Below are 27,446 nucleotides of genomic sequence, written 5' to 3' on the forward strand. Positions count from 1 at the left end.
TAGAAAATTATAGTTGGCAAACAAGCTAACATGCAACTATTGAATGCAGCGGCGGCTCCAGGCCATGACGTATCCAAAACGCCCCTTCGAACATCTCCCCATCCTTCTGCATCGAAAGATGTATTTTTCTCATCATGTATTTCTCTGAAAAATTCATAGACAAGTTTTTGCTTCTGAGCAAGTGGTTTTACGACAGATTTGGGACTTCAGACATTTTTCCTGACATTTTTGACAAATATATCAGCTAAATGTACGTCTATCTCCATCTCCTGTGAATTCTTCAACAAATTGATACACACTTTATATAATTCACGATGACGAACGGGCCCACATAGGAAATAACAGGTGTGAACTGTAAGTATTTATCTTCTATTTTGGCCTTATATCCACAGTATCAAACTATTCAGGCTGATGAAAGCAATGCCGCATTGTAACCCATTGTAAACGTAAACGCAAAAATATACTCAACATTATATTGCGCCTAAAGTTCGATTACCTGATTGACAGGTCTTTTTGACAGACGCACGCCATAATCTTAAAGCTGATGCAACTTGGGAGGGGCTTACACTAAGTTGGTGAGATTTTATTAAGTAATTCTTCGTGAATAAGAGACCACGGTCGCGGGGATCGCTTCGTCGATTCAAACGGTGAAATAACATTTTCACTATTTTGTAGTTATTGCCCGCTCTCAATACCAAATCAAACGCCAGCTCACACGGCTAGAACACAAATTGAACGGCATCATTTCCAGAATGGCGTTAAGGTCGCATACAATTTGGTGCGCTTTAGAATATATAAAAGAAATAATCCATGATAACTCGTGAACACCGAAGGTAGATATATCATTCGTTGTTAGCCTAAGCCAATCGTGAAATATAGCTTTTTGTGCTCACTTGGTGAAATCTATTACGATATTACCCTGAAACAAACAAATTTCCTCTATGTGTATAAAGTATTTTGAGTCATGTGTCTACTTGTTAGCACTCAGCGAACAATGCCCATACACTTTCATTTGCGGTTGCTGCCGGTCCATTTGAAAACATTCTTTAACTTGTAATGTATTATCTATAAATTATACTGTAAACGTATGAATTTTTAGTGCTAATTTGAAAGTCAACAAGGAACATTTTACAGTCATAATTATAAAAGTGGTCAATGGTAAGCGGACGTTGAACATTTGATTCTCACATTCATTGGTTTATAACTAAGCCCACATCGTGTAGTTTTACCGAAATGAGAACTCTTGCAAAATATATCCTGATTAAATATAATTCAATTTCTATTTTAGAGAATATTCAGGTATGTTTCAAACAATGTTATCGCCTTTATGATGTCATAGCGACATTTAAATTAGATGTATGTTTATTGCGGAAGAGCTAGGAAAATAGATTAAAAATATGTTGTAGACTAAATAAGACAGTTACTAAATCCTGTTTTAGAGGTTTTATAAGCATGATAAGTGGTTGTCTGTCGTCCGCCAACCAAAATATATAGAATGATGACATAAAGATGGTACCCAGCTGAGGAAGTTGGCCTCTAGCCAGGAATTCCAAGAATTCTTGATTTGTAGGGGCCATGTATGGCCACAGTTGACTGTCCTTGCAGTGCTTATGTATATAGACAGAACACATTGAGATGGTACCCAGCATGAGGAAGTTGGCCTCTAGCCAGGAATTCCAAGAATTCTTGATTTGTAGGGGCCATGTATGGCCACAGTTGACTGTCCTTGCAGTGCTTATGTATATAGACAGAACACATTGAGATGGTACCCAGCATGAGGAAGTTGGCCTCTAGCCAGGAATTCCAAGAATTCTTGATTTGTAGGGGCCATGTATGGCCACAGTTGACTGTCCTTGCAGTGCTTATGTATATAGACAGAACACATTGAGATGGTACCCAGCATGAGGAAGTTGGCCTCTAGCCAGGAATTCCAAGAATTCTTGATTTGTAGGGGCCATGTATGGCCACAGTTGACTGTCCTTGCAGTGCTTATGTATATAGACAGAACACATTGAGATGGTACCCAGCATGAGGAAGTTGGCCTCTAGCCAGGAATTCCAAGAATTCTTGATTTGTAGGGGCCATGTATGGCCACAGTTGACTGTCCTTGCAGTGCTTATGTATATAAACAGAACACATGCAGATGGTACCCAGCAACAGGAAGTGGGCCTATAGCAAATTGCCAGGATTTCTTGATTTAAGGGGCCATGTATGGCCATAGTTGACTGACCTAGCAGTGCTTATGTATATAAACAGAACACATAAAGATGGTATCCAGCAACAAGAAGGTCAAAGGTCAAAGGTCATATTTTCGACTGCATGTATGCTCTTGTTAAGTGGCACAAAGGTCAAGGGTCAAGTTGAAAATAAACAAATACACACGACACACATCAATATCAAAGTGTTTATATCAATAAAATAATGAATGGGTTATTTCAAATGACAATGAACACTCACCAGAGTTGAAACAGTTTTTAATCATTGCACAACTTTTCTATGACTCACATGGTGATGTTGTATTAAAAAAGCATCAAGATTAATCTCCTGATTTCCTAATAATTTGTCAAAGAGATTGAAATCTCACCTAATTCAATGTAATAAAATGACTAAGCATATATATTACTGGATAAAAAAAACAATGCACGTCTGCTCTATCTTTGTAGGTGTACTGCTTAGGTCACAAGGTAGCGGCAATCCTTTAGATGAATCCACATACCTTTAGATATTTAGATTACCTCCCTTGATAAAAATTACTGATAAGCCAGAAGTCAGAGTAGGGAGATAAGCTATCGTAAAAGACATTTTTATAAATTGTCTGTTCCCCACCTGTGATCTCTGAGTATTTTCAGCTTGTTTTAACCGATAAGCGATTTATGAAAAAGGGTAAAATGATTTAAGTTTAATATCGTAAAACCATCGTTCAGGGCATATGTTTTTCAGAAACAAAATTTCATACTGATAATTGTACATGTTATACATGTGCGGTTCGTATTATAGTTCAATATCTATGAATATTTTAAAGCTGCACTCTCACATATTGAACGTTTTGACAACTTTGTTTTTCTTGATATGAGCCAATTTATGCGTTATTAACTGGAAACGGGTGATATAAGTATGCGGACATAAAATCCGATCACAGTGCTTTATATTAATGTTCAAAAATTGATGTTAAATGCATTTTTCTTAAAGCGTTAAATATTTTAACCATAAAACATTTCTTTTCGAACGGATATATGAAAAACTGCGATCTGATATTTTGTCATCAGTATAATATCACTGGTTTCCAGATATTTTGGCTCATTCCAAAGACAATCATAAAAAGCTGTCAAAACGGTAATTCTGTGAGAGTGCAGCTTAAAAACAAGAACTTGATCAGAATAAACAGTATTTACGTAGATACTTATCAAATGAAAAGTTATCAAAACTTAATTTACACAATTATTTATTTTCAAAATAATTACAGAAATAACCACAGAAGTCTTCAAATGAACAATATACGTCTTGATGAAATTAAACCACATTTAAAGATGATATTATTTCTAAGATAAACCCAATTAGCAAACGTTTCTAAACACCTGATTAGCAAGCATATAAAGACCAACCTAATGCTGGCAGAAGCTGATAATTACCAGGATACCTGTTGCAGAAAAAAGGTAAATGAAGCCCAGTAATGACGAAACCATAGACAGCTGTTAAGACAGAGGATTGGTATATCTTGCAATGTCTGGCAGTGCAAGAGGCCAGGGGTCACATAGTTCTCATAAAGTTTTACCATTTCGTCGCTGCTTTATTATAATTAAAATCAATACATACACATATCTAACGAACATCAATTTTGAGTGATAAACCTTTAACTTCTCCCTAAATAATGCATTTATGGAAAATATTAATTACTGATAACAAGATAGTAACCGTGTATTTAATAGCTGAAAACGCACACATATTAAATGACTGGTGAGTGCTAAAAGATTTACGGCGAATAACTATGTCTCATAGGGTAGAACACCGTGTTTCCTGCACCTTTCTATCAAATGAAGCACAGTATCCTTCATAAGAACCACTGTGTTCGATATGTATTCATCCTTTTGGGTTGTGGTACATCTTGGTGGTATCAGCATGTCATAAAAATATTTAGGGGTCTACGTGCCAAAATGTTCGACCTACAACAGTTTTGAATTGAAAACGTTCAAACATGTCAGATAACAATTCTACCTGTATCAAACGAACTATTGATATATAAACCATTGGGACAACCTAAGTAACCAATACTTCACTATGATCAAGTTTTATCAATGGCACAACTTTGAGAGATGTAAACAGAGCTCTATTAAATCAAATACATCAACAAAATCACGGATATACAAGACAGCTCACACGAGTATAAGGTAGACGTTGAATGCACTTTTTCATAATATACAGTCGAAGAATTATCTGTAGCGTTCTAGCTTCAACTGAATTACACCTGGTCTATGAAACAAATCATTTTTCTCTCATTAAAAAGCATTCTGAGCTTGAACGCCTGAAGTGTTCTTAAAACATATGTTAAAGTACATCGACAGGGCTACAAAAACATACGTTAGGTATTGCAGAAATGTACAATCACTTGCTACACTACAACAATAGCCAGGATCTGCCAATTATAACATTGTTCGTACAATGATGGCAATTTGATTGCCTGAAAAGTATGAAACTCAATTGAATATAGGATAGTCAGCTGTCATGACGGAATAGAAAAAGATAGTTCATGTCATGAATATTAAAAGGCTATTTGTAGTGTATATTTATGTTCGTAAGCTAGGTATTAAACATAAGCTAAAGCTTAAAGTTAATCTACAACTTCCTTCTATAAATCACCTATGAGATTATCATTGATTTGAATCTAAAAAGTTGTAATTCAAAGTGCGTCAACCGGTAAAACATTAAAAGCAACCTCTTGATGGCCAAGAACAACAGCGGGTTTTCCAGGAGTATAAAACATTATGGCTTCTTCCAGACCCGCCTGATTATAAATGTTTCTGCTTATTAATGATCCATCGGAATCGTTCTCCTGGTGTAAATAAACATAAGTTTTGCCTGGATTTAAGAGTCCCATGGCGCAAGATTATTTCATAGTCGAACACCTTGAATTATCTTGAGAAACTCCAGTCGGAATGACGTCGCTAAAAATGTTAACTGATAAGCCATTTTGACATAATCTAATAATACATCATGTTGATATTTTTTACAAAATTGGCCCCAGGGATAATGAAAACATACCTTGAAACCGGGTGAAGATGATTCTATGACTAAAACATCTATTTTTTCGTTTCCAGGTATCGTCTGCTTCCGCGCGTGCATTAGCTCGCGCGCTGTGACGTCATGTAGCAGAAGACAGGCAGTTCAGATGGGAAGTGTTCGTTCTTATCTGACAAGATCGGGGTGTTGACTTCTGCTGGATATAAACCCAGAAAGATACCTTGAGGGTGATAGTATGAAGTAGGAACCTGTAACCTGTAGATGTTAATAATATATATAATAAGTTATATTGGAACTATTATTGAAATGTTTTGCATCCCAGCTTTTTGTGTTAATTCGATCACACTTATTCATTCAGGCTCATTCAGAAAAGCGCATCGCGTGGGAGAAAATTTATAAATATATGCCATAAGCATCATAAGTATTGGATTTATAAGCTACCTGTTCTGGAGAAAAGATTAGCGCAAACATTGTGTGACAGTTACTTCCATAGACTTCATTCTTCGACCATGAACTCGTACGATTGGATTGTATATAGAACAGGGAACATTTGTTTTGAGTGCTTATAGCGGAACCATCATCATGGCGACGGGACACAAACTTGTTAAAGAAATTACTGATCAATTTCTTCATTGTAAAATTTGCTACGAACCTTACAAGGATCCAAAGACGCTGACATGCTTACATACGTTTTGCGCAGATTGCATTCAAAAGCATGTTGATTCTGACACAAATCGAAGTTCGAGGTTTTTGCTGTACAGTCGATTTATAACGTGTCCCCTCTGTCGGGCTAAGACTGATATACCGTCGGGAGGGGTCCGTCGTCTACCGGACAATTTTCTTCTGTCAAGTTTGACCGATGTCGTTGACCGGAAACGAATTGGAAAAAATCCGCCGTGTGAAATATGTCCGGGAGAGCGCCAAAGGGCAAATAACCACGCCAGTCACAAATGCTTGGACTGCACAAAATTGCTTTGCAAAACTTGCGTGGATTTACATACCACTACAAAAGTGACTCAACATCATAGCTTGATCGATATTGAAGGTGAGAAAGATATAGAATGTAAGACTCATCCTGAAGAAATTGTAAGGTATTATTGTGAGCCATGTGACGAATGCGTCTGTGTCGTCTGCACATTTCAAGAACACCGGGACCATGAGATTTGTTCCTTCAGTGACGGGTTTTCGAAGTATCGGGCCGGACTCGATACTTTGCTGGCAAAGTGTAAGGACAGGCTTAAAGATGTCAAACAAAAAGTGACTGCAATTAACAATGTTGAATCTTCTCTTAAAGAAACAAGGGAAAATATTCGAGATTTGGCAATAAGCTATATCTCACAAGTTCGACAAACAGAACGTCAGCTTATGCAGCGCGTCGAAGAAGATTTTGGGTCCAAGGTGGACGGTTTTGTTCAAAACAAAGATTGGTTAAAAGAAAACTTAGAGGGCCTTCAAACAACTTGTGAATTAGCTGAGCTTATCATGAATGACAAAGGAGTAGAAATGCTATTGATTAAGAAGGAGCTAGAGAAAAAATTGTCAATGTTGCTAGAACCAACATTGCCAGAGGTACCCGAAGATGTTTCCCAGAGTATTAAATTTGTGCCTGGAAATGTGAAACTAGGTCACATTTCAATGAACTCGGATGACGGGGAAGATGCGTGTGATGGCGGAAGTGTGAAGCACACGCTCAATGATGACGCTGACGTCCAGCCCAGGAAACGTCAGTGCGTCACACGGGACGCCCAAACAAACACGACGCCAGAACAGACGCCAGTGGTACCAGAAATAAATTTCGATTTCATCAAGTCTGGCGAATTGTCTTCATCGAAATCTGACGTAAGTGTGAATACAATCAATAACGACCAAAACTCGTGTTCAAGCGTATGTGTAAAGTGTTCAGCAGAACTTAAAAAGGAATTCGGCTCCTCTAGCTCGTTGCCAGTTGTGGATGGCACAGCACCTGTTATCCAAGACATTATTATAACAAACGACGGTAAGGAACGTCGACGAAGGAGAAATTTTATTAAGAGCCGCAGAGTTCAGACAGATATTTCACAATCAACTGAAAGTCTTGACGAAGTGTTTAGTCCCATGCGCATGTCAAGCCAAGAAAGTTTAAATGGGTCGTTTAGGAAATCGAGCCAAAACTCACTGACCGCTGTTGCAGAGTGCGTTATTACCAAGGACATTGGGTCGGACCCCATCGGATTCCCTCCAGAAGAACTTCCGAAACCAAAGCCTTTGTTAGATTTTCCTAGAAAATACACCAGAAACAAGGGAGTGAATACCACAGAAAGTGTTAAAGTTATCCCGGAGACGAAGTCGGTGAGAACCAATACCCAAGAGACAACATTGCGTGAATCAGCAACAATGACGACTCCGAGTTGCAGAAATACTGACACACAAACGTTTGATAAGATCACAAGTCATCAGGCGGTTGGTACAGATTACTCGGGACAACGAAACAAGCGCACATCTACCCCGATCGTAATTAAGATGGACAGCGGAACGTACATGACTCCACTATCACAAGAAAACAAGTTCACATGGACAGAATCTGTGGAAACAACCGAAAGATCAGTGATCACGGAGGCTGCAGAAACTATGGAAATGTCGACGGAAACAATGTCGCCATCTTTGTGTGACCTTGGAATCGATGTCAAACCGGAAATGAAACACATTGCAACACTCACGGACCCTGTCACATTTGCTGATGCTGCAGACGGCAATGTTTCTGGCGCGAAACCAAAGGAACGAAAGACAAAAACTAAAGATAGGGAGAAAAAGGAGAAAACGGGCGAAAAGAAAACTAAAGAAAAGAAAGAAAGGAGAGAGAAAAAGAAATACTCTGATTCTTGCGTGGGAACTGACCCAGTTATTCGTAATAACAAAGAAACGGCCACCACGCATGCCCAAATGAAGGAGTCATGGACGGAAACAATGTGTCCACAGCTAATCAACACCGGAACTGCACCCGACCGCCCGGCCACGCGAGAGGCGGCTATTGCAACTAACCCAGTCGTGCAGGTATATTTAGCTTTTATTTAAATTGAACATTAAGGGCATTTTAAGTGGATCCTATCAAGTTTTATCGAGATGCTTTCTTTATTTACAGCATGTGCCAAAACTCAAGATAGGACATCTTTCAAGTTAATTGCTTGCATGAAAACTGCTCCTGAAACTAGTAATAAAATAAACTGAATAATGTTAACATGATGCTGTTCCAACAAAAATCATTTGCTAAAATTAACATGGATCTAAAACAGTACAGCATTTTTTAAACATACATTTAATGCATGATGGACATTTCACGCATAGACAAACCAACATATGAACATAAGGCATATAGATACACAGACATATGACCATATGGCATATACACACACAGACATATGAACATATGGCATATAGACACACAGACATATGAACATATGGCACAAAGACGCACAGACATATGAACATATGGCACAAAGACACATAGACATATAAACATATGGCACAAAGACACACAGACAGATGAACATATGGCATATACACACACAGACATATGAACATATGGCATATAGACACACAGACATATGAACATATGGCACAAAAACGCACAGACATATGAACATATGGCACAAAGACACATAGACATATAAACATATGGCACAAAGACACACAGATAGATAAACATATGGCATATAGACACACAGACATATGACCATATGGCATATGCACACACAGACATATGAACATATGGCATATACACACACAGACATATGAACATATGGCACAAAGACGTACAGACATATGATCATATGGCACAAAGACACATAGACATATAAACATATGGCACAAAGACACACAGACAGATGAACATATGGCATATACAAACACAGACATATGAACATATGGCATATACACACACAGACATATGAACATATGGCACAAAAACGCACAGACATATGAACATATGGCACAAAGACACATAGACATATAAACATATGGCACAAAGACACACAGACAGATGAACATATGGCATATAGACACACAGACATATGACCATATGGCATATGCACACACAGACATATGAACATATGGCATATACACACACAGACATATGAACATATGGCACAAAGACGCACAGACATATGAACATATGGCACAAAGACACACAGACAGATGAACATATGGCATATACACACACAGACATATGAACATATGGCATATAGACACACAGACATATGAACATATGGCACAAAAACGCACAGATATATGAACATATGGCACAAAGACACATAGACATATAAACATATGGCACAAACACACAGACAGATGAACATATGGCACATAGACACACAGGCAGATGAACATATGGCATATAGACTCACAGATATCAAAGACACACAGACAGATGAACATATGGCACATAGACCGCAGACATATGAATATATGGCACATAGACACACAGACAGATGAACATATGGCACAAAGACACACAGACATATAAACATATAGCACATAGACACACAGACATATGAACATATGGCACATATACACACAGACAGATGAACATATGGCACATAGACACACGGACATATGAAGACATATGAACATATGACACATAGACACACAGACATATGAACATATGGCATATAGACACACCGCACAAACATATGGACACATGGCACACAGACACACAGCCAGATGGACATATGGTACACAGACACATAGACAGATGAACATATGACATATAGACACACAGACAGATGGACGTATGACATATAGACACACAGACAGATGGACGTATGGCATAAAGACGCACAGAAAGATGAACATGTGGCATATAGACATACAGCCAGATTGGCATTTGGCACACGGGCAAACAGATATATGAACATATGACAAACAGACAAACAGACTGATGGACGTTTGGCACACAGAAAAACAGACTGATGAACATTTGGCACACAGACGAACAGACAAATGAACATTTGGCATATTGACAAACAGACAAATGATCAGTTGGCACATAGACAAACAGACCTATATACAAACGACAACAGACAGATGAACATATGACACAAAGACAAACAGACCGATGAACTTTTTGGTCCACAGACAATCAGATCTATGTACATACGACGCACAGACAAACAGGCAGATGATCAGTTGGCACATAGACAAACAGACAAATGATCAGTTGGCACAAAGACAAATAGATCTATGTACATACGCCGACATACGACAAACAGACATATGAACATATGACACACAGGCAAACAGACAGATGAACATATGGCACATAGACTAACACTAGCAGGCACTGGCTGACAGACAGACGAATAGCAAGGCAAGAACTCAGACATACAAGCTATAATATGAACAGACGAAGACGCAGACAAGCAAGCATGAAGAGAATGAAGTAAACATTTATATAGACAGACAGACAGACAGACAAGCAGATAGTTAGGCGGGCAAGTGGTCTGACAAATAGAGGGGCTGAATGAAAAAATACATTAACTAGGAGCCATATTGACAGACAGAAATAGACACAGGCATGCGGACCATACAAGTTCTTTTAGAGACCCTCAAGAATGCATGAATGCATACTGACAGACACACATACATACACGATTGAACACTCCTGGGCAAAGATAAAATATTGGGCTAACTGAATGTCAACTGGTCAATTCGTCACTTTATCTGCCTATTATGTAGGTCTACTCAATTTAATTCATTGTCTTATTTTCCGTTACTTATAATTGGTGTACTACCCAAAATAATGAGTTTGTTTTCAATATAGGTCGAGCAAGGGACACACACCAATGTGGTTAAACTGCAGGACAACTCTTCCGAGACGGTGCTGGTCGTGTGTGACGGCGAGACGTTAACGGAACGAATTAGCAACGCAGACGCCCAGACGAGCGTTGATCTCTTTATGCAGGCGGTAGAAACGCTGACAGATAACTGCTATATGACTGATAACGGATGTATGACGGACGCCGAGTGGTTCTGGGACGGCCAACGTGAGTTTAATGTCGTCACGTGTGACGTCTGCCAAGAAACGCGTGCTTTTGTTGATTCTTCTACGTCACCGATCAGTGACGATGAAATGAAAATGGATTTGAAGATAAAGAAGCTCTTAAATGCTGAAACACAAACAGTTAAACAGAAATTGTATGACAAAGCTGTAATTACGTCATTCGATTTTGATGACGTACCAGAAACACCGTTGAAAGGTATACTTTGCCAGGACGTATCGACGTCGACGGAAAACCTGCCGTATATCGGGTTGCTAAGCGATATGGACTGTGACGAACTGATTCTTGTACCGGGAATAGCTATTGACGTCATCAGCTCTGATGCAGACTACCAGAAAATATATTCGAATTCATTTCCGACATGCGATTCAAGCGCGCAAACGATAGTGTCGGCTGTTACGGTTGGTTCTGACCTCGATCCGGAATTTGTTGAAAGTCTGTTCAAAACGTCCGTGTTCAATACGGTAACGGTCGGGGTTAATACAGAGCACAAAACGACGTTTGATAAAGAAACATGGACACCATCGTTGCATCAACTTTCCAAGGGAATAAACACCTCTCAGTTTAAAAAATCTGATAAATCGACAAGCACTGAGTCTTACGTGCGCGCTATGCAAGAGAACTTTACCCAGTCTCCGACAATGGACAGATCTTCAAAACTGAAAACTTTAAAACGTGACATTTCCACTGAAACGGATAACTCGCTTTTAGACGAGAAAATGATCGCCTGTATTAATAAGCTGAAAACAGTTTCTGAACGGTTGAATAGCCCAACAACAAAAATGTTTGCAGAGTCCATGCCTTGGGGAAAACCAGATCTGCAAAATGGTGAAAGTTCAGAATCGCTCATAAAAGACCTTGATAAGGTTTCCGAAGCTGACAGAAAGAAAAATGTTATGGAACTGGTCGCTAAGTCTAAGGAAATGTCTAAAACAAGAGAACCTAAAACTGAGCCCGTTCGGAGAAAAGCGCAACCTCTGACGTCATTAAAAACAAAGCAGTACCAGGAAAAGGCGGCCGAATGTGATAAACCAAAGCAAAAGCAGATTCAACGCCAGGACTCGACGGAATCAAACGCATCGACGAAGTCAAGCAAAGCTGGGACCCAAACACCGTCAGTTCAGAAACGTTCTAATGGTCAAACTGTAACGTCAAAACGCAGCAATTCTACGCCAGGGAGAATAGCCACTGTGCCAAATCAAACAGTTTTACGTAAAACATCCCCACGAGTGAGCCAAAAGAGCCAAAAAGAACCTACAGCAAAGCCGGCTGAGCCTGCACAAACACCAACGCCTCAAATAGAAAAACAATCCCAGGGACCTGATTCGGGCTACTCTACGGTGCCCAAAACGCGTCACCCAAAACACGGTTTATCCAGCATAACGGAAAACCGCCACTCCGCTTCCGGCTCTACACTTTCTACTTCTGAACAAGGGGCGACAGGAAGTTCCCTTGATAAGTCTCTTGACTTTTCGTCTCTAAAAATAACCGTCCCTCCGAGGGCGCCGTCCGCCTCTCCGACCCCGCCACGTCACCAACTGCAACAGAATGGCCGCATGTCGCGTCCTAAAACGTCGCCGTCGCCGCGTATCGAGATTGTTCCCAGTGACGAGGGAGCACTTGAAACACGCATACGCACCGGAAGTACTTCTTCTGATCAGACCGACAATGAGCCTTCGCAAGAAAAGAAGGGTTTCATTAAAAAGCTTTTCGGGTCCAAGAAGAAAAAATCGGCGGACAAAAGGCATCAATCGCCTAGCAAGTCACCAAAACCTGGCCGCAAAACGCTTGCAGCTACACCGGAAAATCCCAAGCCGGAAGTGACGTCAGAAAAACCCAAGGAGAAGCCAAAAGCTTTCGTGTACATGAGATCCCGGATATTTTCGATAGAACAGAAAGACGAGGATAAATATAATAAACCGATTGTGAATAAGTATTGTGTGAATAGAGAAGAGGAGGAGAAACCACCAGTGTTCGATTTTGCTGCAACTTTCACGAAGAAAAAATAAACAATTCAATCGGCGCAGCATTTTTTGTCACCTAATTGTGTGATTAAAATATATTGATTTATTTGTGCAATTTGAATATCAATAGGTAGTGAACGGAGAAAAGTGCTTTATATTTTGTTTCTTACTATATATTAGTTTTTTTTCTTCTATTTGTGCATCAGTTTTAAATAACAGTGCATATACAATGCATGTATTTGTATTTATTTCAAATGCTTATTCACGTTTTTCTCACAAATCTGTTTGAGTTCATAACGCTTTATTCTGAATTACACAGGAAAACAAAAGCTAGGTCGTTAACATCTGCTTAATTATCTAGAGCATGGTCATTGCCAATGTTTTGACATGCAAGAATCAGAGACTATACATTTGCCAAGAATCTTCTTTCATTGCAGAAAAGTAAACATAGCTAGCATTATCATTGTATAATCATGTTCATGGGTTGTTTAAGATGAAGAAGGGCCTTATCATTTAGTTCTTTGGTTGTTTTCATGGGAAAAGAGAACGAGACATTAGTCCATGTTAAACACACTTAACACTGATAGGGACAAACTGACTTAATAATTATCATTGGTGTTAATCTACGGCTGTTTTGTAACTCTTTTTTTTTCTTTTTCTTTTAATATCGCATTTTACGTAAGTTTAATGAACACAGCTGTTTCCTTAGAACACTTCGAAAACTTGTTATTTTTTCCTTCTGGGCGTTTTTCTTCAATTTTAACATTTTCTTTCGTAAATATAGATGAAAGTGCTATCGATAAGTGACTACACGACCTAAAACGTGTTTTAAGAAATCCGCTTCTCTAAGATTGAATTATGATTAATGTATTTCCGGAAGTATTGAATGATAAAGGGTGGGTCGAACATAATCTCCAGTGTTTTCTGTCTGCAATTTGATTGAATACCCATAACTGACAGAAAAATCGCAGAAATAAGTCTGAGTTTATGTATTGAGCTTAAACTAACATTATTCCACTTGAATCATACAAATTGCTTATGTCAATAGAAGAAGATTAATTCAATATCATTAATTGTATTGGCGTCTGTATAACTTTGACTAATTACGTTTGAATAATTGACGTATTAGACAAAATGGCATACCGTCCTGGTTTTAATACGATTTTAATGTGTTATAGCATGATTACAAAAAGACGTGTGTTGTATTGACTATGTACCAAAATCTTACATGTGATATCAGAAATGATCTTTGTGTTTTTTTAGGATTATGTTTTCTGGTATCTTTATGATTTTCAATGGAAAAACGTGTGCTTTCTAAAATTAGTAGGAGTGTGGTTTTGATATCTGATGTGAAAAAAAATCCTCGAAATTCTGAACTAGGTGATACCCCCTGAAGAATGTGTTGGTTTTTAGGTTATTCATGTCAAACAGTTAAAAAGAATTATTGCCAAAACGAGACGTGCCTGTATTTTTTTCTCCTTTTCTTTTTTTATAAATTGTAAACTATTCTGAAAGTAGGTTATTCATGTCAACGATGCAAAACGAAATTGGCAAAACAAGATGTGTCTGTTTACTTTTTTTATTTATTTTTTAATAAATTGTAAAATATTCTGAGAGTAAAATTATTTTTTTATATACCTTGAAACATTTATTGCTGGAGATCAATGTGAAGTTAAGCTGTCCATATGTGTGGAAAATAGGGAATGGGGCTTAATCAATTAATCAATTGGAATACAGACATGGTATTGCTAATTTTTTTACTTGTTACGTTGTTGGTGTTGTTGTTTTTCTTGTTGTTTTCGTTCAATTTTAAGAAACGTTAATAAATCAAATTAATTGTATTGGCTGCAAAGAAAAGATAGTAGCTGAAGATATGTTATTTTCTCATCTTAGGATTTGATTATTTTATCACTGAGAATATGATAATGCAATATAACCGCTCACTTGTAGGTTAATCAAATGAAAAAAATCGAAAAAAAATCAAGCTTTACATTTTCTTGATCTTCGCGATGAAACTTAAAGATACCCTGAATATTCATCCAAGCAGATGTTAAATATTGTTTTGAACCAGCTGCTTGTCGCGTCTGCTAGATATTTTATAATTTTATCATATTTCGACTTTTGAAAATATCTAGCAACACGCGATGTAGCACGCAGCTCCCATGATATGCAATGTATGATACCGCCCTTTTAAGCTCGTCTGTTTTTCTTGTGAAGAAAAATATCGAGATATTGTGATAGCCGTCGTCGGCGTCGTCGTCGTGTTACAAAAACATTACCCTTTTTCATAACACAAAAATCATTCAAAATATTCAACTGAAACTTTGCAAACATGTTGCCAGAGACAATACACACATGTACAGGAAGGACCATAACTCTGGCTTGAATAATTGTCCAGTTATGCCCCTTGTTTGACAGAAGAAAAAACAGACGAGCTTTGGCGTGTATCTGCGAACCTTTGTTATTAGTCGATAGGTCATCATAAGTCTTAAGTATTGATAGTTTACATTCATGGAATATTATTTTCAACACATGACTTAAAGCTGGAGTTGAGCCAATAGTTGAGAACTTTGTCAAAGTTAACAACGTTGTTAACGACACCGTTATTTACTGCGCTGGAATTTACATCTATAGGTATGCTTGAGCTCTTGTATTTCGAACAAGATTTGGAACAACTCTTTCAGGTGAAGTTGCTTGACTGAAATTAAAAATTAAGCACAACATAGAAAGTTCAATTATGTTGTGAACTTTCTTGATTGAATTTATATTATGAATTACTGCTTCATATGTTTGTGTTTATAGTTTAGTCTTTTTTATAGCTACGATGTATAACCTATAATATATTATACTGACTCTGTGATATACTATAACTTAGATACCTCTAGATTTTCCAAGGAATATCAGTGTGCGATGTATATCATATTTTTATTGTCATGAACAATCATTTCCTGCCACAATTGTATGGCTTATCAGTAGATTATATATTTTGATAACATACCAACATAGTGGAGGCTACGCTTACCTTTTTCGACCGCATAATTCGTGAAGAAAACCAACAATTTTATCTTGATACATCTATTATGGTTGTAACTTAATAACGCTTTAAAGGTTCCTTCTGATCAGAAAATTTAGATAAGTTACACATGCGTTTCCAAAGCTGAAAATAAATATACTAAAATATGCTTTAACTGAGTTATTTATGTTTAACTCTTATTCGTGAATATGTTTGTAAGTGGGTGTAAATTCGGATCAGAATCTGACAGAATGAACTATTTATAGGACAAGTGTTTTTTTACATGTCGTGTTATGTCTCCTCATAAAACAAGATTAAGAGTTGGTCGTTTTTAAATCAAGTATAAATATCATTATTTATAAAGTGCCAGGTATTACAGTAAATCAATGTTTTGTGCATGTGTATACATATGTATGTGTCTTCTTTACAATAACTGACATCTTGTTGAACAGGAAAACAATACACACAATAAATATATACATTTTGAATTGTGTCTTTTTCATGTGTTACGTCTGAAAACATCAAGGTAAATGGTATCTAAATTCTATCTAAATCAATGGGAACTGAATATGAAAGCTACGTACGTTGCAACTGTATTTTATTAAAATATCAATCGAATCTATTTGAACGCGCCAATTTGGATACAGGTTTGTGAAAATCTTATCAATGTTTTGTTTATAAGCAATACCTTGTCAACAAAATAATAATAAATATAACATTTCAAAGATGCACAACCTTCAGAAATCAATAGGGTGTATATATCATAAATACGAAAACCACTGAGTGCGCAGTAACAAGAAAAAGATGAGTTGTGCGCTTAAATAAGCAGTTAACTGATAAGCCCCGCTGTCTGTAGATGATTGAGAGGTTTATGAAGAACTCCTGATAAGATCTGTAATTTTCGTCCGCCCCGACTGATAAAATGATTCCGTTTTATTCCCATCCATACATCAGAATAAACATTACTTCCCAGCATGCGGTAACGTTTCAACGTTTCATGAAAATGGGATGAAAAAAGTATCAGGGATATTAAGGTATTAATGTTTCACATTAGATCGACTTTGCGTCGAATCCCGAGGATACATCAATTTAATATTCATAAGTCGATTTCCCTTTGGTTCTAAAGCCAAATAATTATTATTAATGCATTGAAAATATCTGTAGTTATTGGGGTTTCTATTAACAAAAAAAATATGAATGTTTTTTCTCTTATTTGATTGTAATGTCAAACAAAAATGATCAACATTTTGCACCTCCCATATCTCTTTGGTCGCACAATTGATTTGGTTAGCCAGTATTTATTGCAAACGGTAACAAGCATGCAAGAGCATTGAATAAACCAAAGAACACAGAATGTAAACACATAAGATATAAAGTATAGCATATCAATGGTAAAGATCTAACAGAATTGATGTGTTCCTTAGTCTGATTGTTTGTATTACATTTCATGACAAATAATAGCAAACGCGAATATGAAAACGTATTTTTAAACGAAATTAATTTCAATTCATTCATTTTTATTAAAATTGCTGATAGGAAAATAGCAATAAGTTTGCAGTTTGCGGCAAATTGGTTTTGAGAACGGTAAAAAACGCGGCCGACAACCACGAAGGGTGGACGTACGTAAAAAAAGAAGATACAACTCACGTAGTTTTATGGGTGGGGTACAAAAGGTTTCCTTTAACACCCAAATCAAGTCTTGTTTTAAACATTGGTAAAATATAATTGTTAATGTTTAATATCGTCTTATGTAAGAATTCATTAAAAATGGTGAAATTGCGAGCCCTACAAACAAAAGTACACAACAATGGAAAATTGAACTAATCAGTTGGGGTGATTTGAAATGAAAAAAAAATCAATGTTGACCAACCAGTGTCTGGAAAATATTTTAATGCGTGCTCAATATTGTTCACAAGCAAGATGTTTTGATGGGGTAGCATCCTTTGATAAGTTATTTTCTGGCAAAATTGGAAATACACAACATTATGTACCTGTATAAAAAGGTTTTGGTGCAAAACGTTTCAAAGAGTTTTAAAGTAAATTTTCAAATTTTCGAATTCGTACCATGTAGGCCTGTAAAATGTTTACATAACTTCATAATAAAAAATCTTACTGTTATAACTTTCTTTGATCGTTTTGAAGACAAATTCCTTTTCGTAAAAAACGGCTGAGATACATAATGGGCTCAATGTAAAACTTTTTGTTTCGTGTTAATTTTGAACAGCTTGCCAGATCATTCAAGATGCGAGAATATTTACTATTATTATTATCATAATGTACAGAATCGCTCAGTGTTCTAATATTACTTTAATCAACATTATCAGTTTACATATTTCCCGCTCGAGCTGTGAGAAATTCAATCAAATTTCTTAAGAACCATACACGCGATATTCCCTTTCAAAATTGCTATAAATATCAGAATTCCCCGTTCCCTGCAATTTCTCTTTTATATTTCCTTGTTGCTATTGTTCCAACATTAGTGCACCAGTCAATTGTAACCATGCCCCCCCCCCCCCCCAGGTCCGAAGGTATACTGGGGATAGCCGGGGAAATGGGCCATGTTTTTACCTTCCATGTGGCCCCGCAATGCCGGGTGAATGCGGTGGTTTTGTCTTCGCGCCTAATATAGCGGGGAATGGTCCTTACCAAGGTTTCCAGTGGAGCTTGGGCATTTGGTGGGGATATTACCGTCGATTCATCCCAGCAGGGCGGGGATTTCACCCGGGCTTGGCTGGACCGGAAGTCAATGTCCCCGCTATATCCCGGACCTGGGGGCCGTGGTTACTATTGACTATAGTGTATAGCGTTCAATACTAAAAATTCGTGCAAGGGAGATGACTGCGGTATGGTATTTTACAATACCGTAAACATTTAATAGTTGTATTTAACCTTCATATTTTTTCTTTGAGTTGAAAAAGTATGACTGGTACGACTTTAATCTAAAGTATTTAATTTTTGAATCTGAATAATAATAAGGCAGTCTAAAAAGTACATGTCCGAATTATTTTGCATGGCAACCAAGCAGGAAAGCAGATGCTAAATGAAATTAATGGATTTTGAATGTGTTTGATATACAACTAAAAGGTTAGTTACATCCTCAAAGTATAAGAAAACTTTATTTTCACGTTCTCATGTGCAACTTTTAGATGACATGCATTTTATACGATTTCTTTACCTCTAGATGTTCTGAAATAATTGAGATGCAAATTGCCATGGGCACAGACATTTAATCTCAGACATTTAATCTGTGTTTTGATACCATCAAAAGGTATGTCTGCTCAATGACAAAATTTTGCGAATTACTTTGTGATCTAACCGAAATGGCATCACACTCTGTTAAAGTCGGTGTGAAATTCGGATGAAAATAAACATGGAAGGGAATGTGTAGGCTGACCCTGTAAAGGCCTTAAACCGCAGGTACAAAGCTCTTAAACCCGCAGGTACAAAGCTCTACCTTAATGAGCTAACCAAGTGAATAGTTCTATAACGTACTATACACACTAGATTCAACCATTAATTAATTAAGTGATTTCAAGATTGTTTTAATCATTTTACAAGGATATTATACTGATATAACAGTCTAAAAAAGTATTGTAGTGTGTAGTTAAAAACCAGCCAACTGGTGAGTTGGTGGGTAGAGTGGGGTGCTAGACTTCTCGCAGTCAGCAGTTTGAGACCAAACGGGGCACATTATTTTAGTCTGTTAAAAGTCACATTGTTGGTGTAAATTTGATCTACATTTAAATCATTTTTTAACATTCTAAAACTATCTGACCTAAACAGAGATTTGATTCTTGAAATTGTCATTAGAGTGAAATTTGTGTCAATTATTTATAAATAAAATGTCTTAAGAAGCAAGTATAAGTGAAAAAATACAATTTAGTAAGGTGTTTTGGGAAGGGTAATAAAATATAGTTTGTACATATAAGTATTTGCCATACATGAGAACAATTACTGAACTTTTTCTGTAATTTGTTTTTCCCTTTTTTTCACTAGAAGATGTAGCAGATGTGCATGAATAGTGCCGCAATTACAGTGGGGTGGGTGTTTCATCAATATTAAAACAAATTAAGAACATTTTATGTATTTTACTATTTGTATTACTTTATATTGCCAATTAATATACATACTGGTAGTGCATCGTGGAAGTCAACCCTGCATAAAATTGGTACGACACATTAATTTGATTTAAAAAAAATGGGACTTCAGGATTTTTTTATAAATGAAATAAATTGTATGTTTAAAAATACAATCAGCTAGGAATGATGGATGTGATACAGGATATTATTTATGTGTTCTCATGATTTTAAAAAGCAGTTTTAGCTGGATTTGATGTAAGCAATATTTTTGAATAACTTTTTTTTTCCATTATGCAGCTATGACCTCAGTGATGTCCGGCCTATTGCCGGACACTAACGGTGTGCAGTTCACGGCCAGGCCTGCTTTACGAACCAGGGATGGTGGGCGCAGCACTGCCAGAAATGGACGCTCATCCTCCATTGGTAATCTGCATGGCTCATGTTACATTTGATTTTACAATTTCCATCATGGTGTTAATTTTGGAGAACATTTACATTGTAGCTGATAAGCACATCTAGTAAAGTTCTAAAAAGTGGCCTATTTAATATTGCTTCCCAATCAAGAATTTATTTTGTCAAGCAAAACTACTCTTGTTGTATCATTACAATCATGGTAGCTATTAAATACATTAACATGAACATTTATATTCATCATGTTGAAAACAATAATGATGAAATAAATTATCTTGTCTTAATGTCTTACTTATCATGTTTTCTTTTATAATGACAATAAGTGTACTTGTGACAAATCTCATTATTTTCACTAAATTACTTTTTGAGTTATGCTAGTAGGTAAACTCTCAAGCCTTCATATTGCCATCCCCTTTCACTTCCCTTGCTAATCATGGCTACATCACTCATGTTTTTTGTCCACCAGGTTCAGCATCTGCCATGTCGGAGGACAGTATTGTGACCCCCAATGCAAGTTTGTCAAGTATCGAGATTGAGGCCCTTCTCAGGGAGAAGGTGCGAGGCCGGGGTGACGACATTATACGGGTAAGTGAGGCTCTGCAGCATATTTGTATAGTTAACTTATAACCTGGTAGAATCTAGATCCATTGCAAAATAGAAGCATAATTGACCACACACCGAACGCTTTATCCTATGTTGGACATTATGTCAGGCAAAATTGAAATAGTAAATTAAATTTTTAAGTCTGTCTGGTTTTGATTTGTTGAGCATAATTAATTACCTGAAATGTTAAACAGCTATGAATATGTATTTATAAGAAGATTTGCATTACTGGTGTATGGTCAACGGACATTCTGCAACTATAGACACTTCTAATATTAAATGTTTGTGGTTTTTAATCAGATCTATTCCTCACAAAAATTATTTGATTTGCAAATAATTAAGGAATGTAATTATTTAAAGTAATTTCAAATAAGAGGTTTTAAAGAGCATTTTAAACTTCTTTTTATTTAAAATAAGTTTATTTATACAGTCCATGAATGATAGACTTTTCCTTTTTATTCTTATTATGTTTTTTTTAATACAATATTAGGAGATTGGTAGTTTTGTATCAATGTTTACAAACAATCAGTCATTGTACAAACACATTAAACATATGGAATTTTATTTCATGGCCTATATTTCAGTATAGATATCAAGTTTCATTCATGCGCTAAAACAGTTATGATTTAGTTTGCTTTTCTACCATTGATTATTGGATAGCTCTAAATAATTCAATCTGATATTTTGTATTCAAACAATACATCTCTGGATGACATTGTGATAATGTTGAAATAGTTAATAGTTCCATTTCTCCATAGTTTATTTTTTTCATTCTTTGTAAACAATGAACATTTATTGATCAAATTGTTAAAAGATTCGATTTAATATAATTTCAATGTCTTTCAATTTCCTTAAGCAAACACTTGAAGATTATTTGAATTTAAATGCAACTTAAAACATACATGATTGTATGATGTCCTTTTTATTTCACTTACATAAAATTATAGACATTAATAATTAACCATAGATTTAATAATAATACCTTATTTATTATTTCTTTTTTTTTCATACAAATTATTATGGCTTTAAAATGGAAAATAGTATTCATACATGTTATTAAAATAACTTATACATATACATATATATATCTACATAACTTTAATATGTATAGCAAAATCATAGCTGCATTAATCCTCTAACCAACATGCTTCTTTCTGTTTCCGATAATTCTAGGCCTTTCACACATATGATGTTGATCAGACTGCCAGCGTCACAAAAGGAGAGTTTCGACGTGTTCTTGAGAACTTCTGTACTCCTCTTACTTCCGACCAATTTGATGCTGTCGTAGCAAAGGTACTTTGCGTGTTATACACTCTGAACTCTCTCACCGTATAACTCGCGCGTGTGAAGTGTGGTGTATTATAATCTCTAAGTCCTCAACTCACTCGTGTGATATTCTTGGTTTTTATGAAAAAACATACTGTTTTGATTTGCAGTTTTAATATATGTTATTAAAGCTTTTATTGTGTGCCAAATAATTACGTGTGTCGGTTTGCATCAGGGCATCGATTGTAGTCTTCAGTTATATTTTGAACAATGCTTTGGGCTTAAAAAAAAAACTGAGCAAATTTTATCTTAAGAAATTTGATTTGCAATGATGTATAAGCTTCATCATTCTTCTATCTAAATATGTGTGTTTGCATTTCTACATCATTTTCATAGCTATGACCCACCAATAGGTACTTAACTACATAACAACAGAATGAAGTGCTGCCCATATTAACAGGAACACCCACAAATTCCCATCCTTATAAGTACACTTATTATGCTTCCCGAATATCAATGATTGCAGATTTTCCTTGTTTTTTTGTGTCAGCTGCGAAGCATAGTAGACACGAAGAGATTACTTTGTCTGGCAGGGAGGTTGTCTGCGTCACACTTTTAGAGTTTTAAAACTTGGTATGTTCATTGGTCATGGTCAATAGATAACTCTTATTGATTTTGGAGTCACAAGGTCAAAGGTCATGGTCATGGTGACCTATACTAAAAAGAATGACTCAGGCACTCCTGACAGGTGACAAATCCATTTTCAGGAATTCTAGTTATAAGGTTGATTTTTATGTACCATTATTCTTTTTCCAGGACATCTCACGAAGCCCTTGGTACAATTATTGTTATGCTGAATGCTTATCTTATATCTTTATTAATTATTTAATAAATCTGATTTAAATATACCTACTGTAATATTCCATTGCACCTTCCAATGTTTTGCCCTACCCAAGAAGGGGGTGGGGGAGCACCGGTCACACCCAGGGGATTAAGACCAACTGCAAATTGTATTGTCTAAATCCTGGACATGGAGCAGGCGCATTTCAATGACTCTGATTTGTTCCGAGCATCAAAACTATGTTTGATTTTTTTTTGTCCATCAGAGGTTGAGCAAAACATTGATTGGTGTATTATACCTTCTATTCTTTATTGTACTAATTGTAACCGCTGCCATAATAGTTATTCTTTATAAAATGTAATTAGCATTTCTATTTTTTTTTTACACAGTATAAGGTAAGGTGATATATAAAACATTTTTTATGGAATCAGGAACATTTTACGACTTCATATCCAGAGTTATTCATCGCGGTAGAGAAATGTTGGTGTTTTACAACATATCGTAGGAAAAGGTTTCATTCACCATAATTTGCCTAGTTGAAATTTCATAAAAATATTTATTATAAATTATTTTATATTTTATAGATTATTGTGTTTTTTTCAAATTATGAAAATATCTTCAAAACTATTTCCGAACTTAAAGTGACTGCTTAAATAATAAGTAAATTCTTTGCTTAATTCTCTTCATGAAATCATTTTTTCGAGACAATTTGATATGATATGATTTGCAAATTTAAAAAAAAAAAAAAATTATATTTAAAACTGTTCTTCTTAATTAAAACTGTTCTTCTTAATTTTGTTAAGCATTGGTTATAAGTCTTAAATGCTGAAGTTGTTACTCTGGGCATGATGTCTGTTGTGTCATACAAGTATGATTTTAATGCATGTTGTAACCAGAACTATGAGGTCATCTTATCAACGAGCCTACAACAAAATATTGTAAGAAATTTCAGTGGAGAACGAATTGAACACTTTGCTGGCAAAACCCAATAAACTTTATCATAACTGACTTATCAAACTATTGTTTCTTTTGAAAAAACATTTAATTACTTCTCAGAAATATCAATTTGAGAGAGTGATGGTACGATACGCTTGTGGATAAGATGGCCGCTATTATATTCGTAGATTTGTTATATATTCTGCATGCATTGCATGAGTACTGTACCTGAATGTACCTCTAGATTATTAGCTCCTCTGTGATTTTCAAAGAAACAAAAAATGTTATAGCATTGGTGTCCTTGATTGCCTTGTTGAAAGGCTTGCGGAAAGCTTTAACTTTGACCATTGCCCATATGATATCCACGTGAAAATACCTAGTACTGCTATTGCCATTGACAATTTGTTCATGCAAGGTTCATAACTCTGGCTTAAACATTTGTCTAATTTTCCCCCTTGGCAAACAGAAAAATGGATGAGCATTGGCATCCCCTTGCGGTGTTCTTGGATAAGTTTCATTTCCACTTTATCAAGAGTGCATGCAAATTGTAGGTATGAAGCAGAAATACTGCAATGATAGTCAATTCTCGCCTTTTCATGATAATTAAAGCAGGTTGTGAAACAGGACGTGGCAGTATTCGTATGTGTGGTTACACATACATGTAAAAGTTGCGGTTTGGTTTAGTAGGTGTTTGTGAAATTTCACTCTAAACTTGTACTTGTAGGCTTGCTGATATTCATGTAAATCGTTTCTCTCCTGCTATGGCACATGTCATTCTTAATTTGTATAATGTACACATACCTGGACGACGCTGTGCACAAAACTAGCCAACACGTACACATACCCGTACAAGTAGTGTTTTGCAAACCAATTAATACGAGTGGGCTTTTCTGAATCGGGCCAGGGTCCATAGAATTCTCAAAATAATGACAAAATGCCTCAAATAGTGAATTTACCCAGCACCTCGGTAAGGATTACAGGGAACAAAGCAAGCTTTAAGCTATTGGTGTTTGCTTTCATTTTAAAAGCCTAAGATTAAGTTTAAATATATATATATTTGTACTAGTTGTACAGACATTAAAAAATTGAGAAATTAAGGGCAATTTTTATGAGAAATGTATTTTTTGAGATTGGGAATGAGCAAATTTGGGCTGAAAATTAATGATTTTGTCATATAAGTTTTGTTATTGAAGATGAGAAGGGATCCTCTTATCATATTCATATGTCATATTACCATGAATATCTTATAAGATCATTTTTACTGCGTGTGTTCAAAAAGGGAAATTCACGTCATGAAATTATGTATTGTTCTTAATACTTGAAAATAATTTTAGAGATAGTTTTAAAATAGAGTCAGCCTTTTTTTTTGTTGAGTAGAAATTAATTTATATCATTCCTGGAAAATACTGGTTATTTACTATATCATTATGTATCTTTCAACTACCAGAGATACATGTATAAGTGAACTAACAACCGTTATTAAACAGATTAGCTAGTAAAATTGATATTAAGATGTATTAATAAGTAGTTTGATATACTAGATTGTTTATTTGTTAGTTAAATCTTTCAATACCATTATATAATCCATTCCCAGTAAACGTCTTTGTAACTGGAACTTCAAGGCTGCTTAATGTTGGTCATTAATTTATAATCAGTAAAATTGTACATGTACTGGATCATAACTGTTATGTTATACACTCATGTATTTTGTCTAGTAAATCTTGCTTTAGTTAAAAAGCCACATTTCATTTTTCATTTGTTTTACTTTTTATTTAACGAACATTTCTTGTAACATATATGCAATATTATTTTTTAGTTACAAATATTCATTGAAAAGTGAAGTCAGCTATGAATATCCACAAAATTTAATAATTTTCAGCTATAAATTGGACATATAAATTCTTTGATATCATCAATTACGATAATATTTAAGAACCTGATACTGAAAAAGATTCCATTTGTTACAGAAAAATGAAATTTTATATATTCATACAGAGCCAATATGAAATAACCGTGAATAATCACCATTTTCCCACAACAGTTAGTGAAAGTAAAATTTCCTTGTAGGTCACCAGCAAGGTGAAGGCCAACATAGATTGTAATATAATGAACTCTAGATTGCTTGAATTTTGCAAGGGATTTATATTTGCGAATATTCACGATACCACATTTGAGACCACAATAAATGATAAAATACTAGAATGAAATCCCTATTGTAATATTTTATGTAAAATGTAAGTTAAATATTGCAAAAGCTAACTCATAGTTTCAGAAATGGTTAAAAGATATGAAAATTCTTGCAAATTAAAAACAGTCTACAGTTATACCCATGGCTACTCAAGGTGAAGGTCATCATAGCATTGTTGGTATTTTTCCATATTTGCAGGTGGAGAAAAACCCTAATGGGACGGTGAAGTACACTGACTTTCTCAGCAAGTTTGGTCACTCTCAGACCAATGCTGGCAATCCCTCGGGACGACGGTCATCTATCGACAAGTGGACAAATGGAGTGCCAAGGTGGGCGATTTTAGCTTGTTTGTTGTTTGCTGGTGTCTTTTTCGCTAGTGTTGTCAGTGTCATTATATTAAGTGTCATTTACTTGTCATGTTATGACCTGACATTAGCCTCTCAAAAAGGAGGATCAGTTTCTATCCAGGAAGCAGAATTAAAGGCTTTTTAAATCAGCTACAGCATGTAGATGTCTTCACATTCTAACTTGAATTAACATAAAGCTAGTACCTAAATAAATCATGTAAATTTCCTTCAATTTCGTTCACAGATTTCCTTGCCCACCTACACCAAAGGAGATCAATGTGGATATGATTGAAAAGTTGCTGAAAGAAAAGGTGAGGGCTCAAATTCTTTAAAGGCATAAAGACTTGGAGATCAAATAGTTGTGTGTCATGGAGATTATTTTTATTTATTTTTAATGTTCAAAGAAAACAGAGCTGTTGTATTGCTGTTATTAGTTTTCTTTTGCTGAAACAAGTGAAGTCATTGACCAATCAGCCGTTGTTCAAAAGGCAGAATTCATACAGGTACTAACATTTGTTTTCAGCATTGTAA

At 35.8% G+C, this 27,446-nt stretch overlaps 2 protein-coding genes across 6 annotated transcripts in view; both read left to right on the forward strand.

Moving 5' to 3' along the window:
* The first annotated feature begins 5,485 nt into the window (after positions 1 to 5,485).
* On the forward strand, positions 5,486 to 16,702 carry LOC128239062 (uncharacterized). Its single transcript, XM_052955503.1, has 2 exons — positions 5,486 to 8,265; positions 11,030 to 16,702. The coding sequence occupies exons 1-2, from the start codon at positions 5,818 to 5,820 to the stop codon at positions 13,274 to 13,276; spliced, it is 4,695 nt and encodes a 1,564-aa protein (XP_052811463.1). The 5' UTR covers positions 5,486 to 5,817; the 3' UTR covers positions 13,277 to 16,702.
* Positions 16,703 to 19,242: 2,540 nt separating this feature from the next.
* LOC128238156 (EF-hand calcium-binding domain-containing protein 6-like) overlaps positions 19,243 to 27,446 on the forward strand; it is a 30,508-nt gene continuing 22,304 nt past the window's right edge. For 3 of the 5 annotated variants that reach the window (XM_052953755.1, XM_052953757.1, XM_052953758.1), the window contains exons 1-6: positions 19,243 to 19,328; positions 20,621 to 20,746; positions 21,201 to 21,319; positions 22,511 to 22,630; positions 26,767 to 26,897; positions 27,160 to 27,226. In XM_052953755.1, the coding sequence (XP_052809715.1) occupies positions 20,623 to 20,746; positions 21,201 to 21,319; positions 22,511 to 22,630; positions 26,767 to 26,897; positions 27,160 to 27,226 (561 nt within the window). In that variant the 5' untranslated portion in view covers positions 19,243 to 19,328; positions 20,621 to 20,622. Of the gene's footprint in view, positions 19,329 to 20,240; positions 20,285 to 20,620; positions 20,747 to 21,200; positions 21,320 to 22,510; positions 22,631 to 26,766; positions 26,898 to 27,159; positions 27,227 to 27,446 lie in introns of all 5 variants that reach the window. The other 2 variants (XM_052953756.1, XM_052953759.1) reach the window with 2 other exon arrangements.

This window comes from Mya arenaria, chromosome 6 (assembly GCF_026914265.1).
Source record: "Mya arenaria isolate MELC-2E11 chromosome 6, ASM2691426v1".
NCBI lineage: Eukaryota > Metazoa > Mollusca > Bivalvia > Myida > Myidae > Mya > Mya arenaria.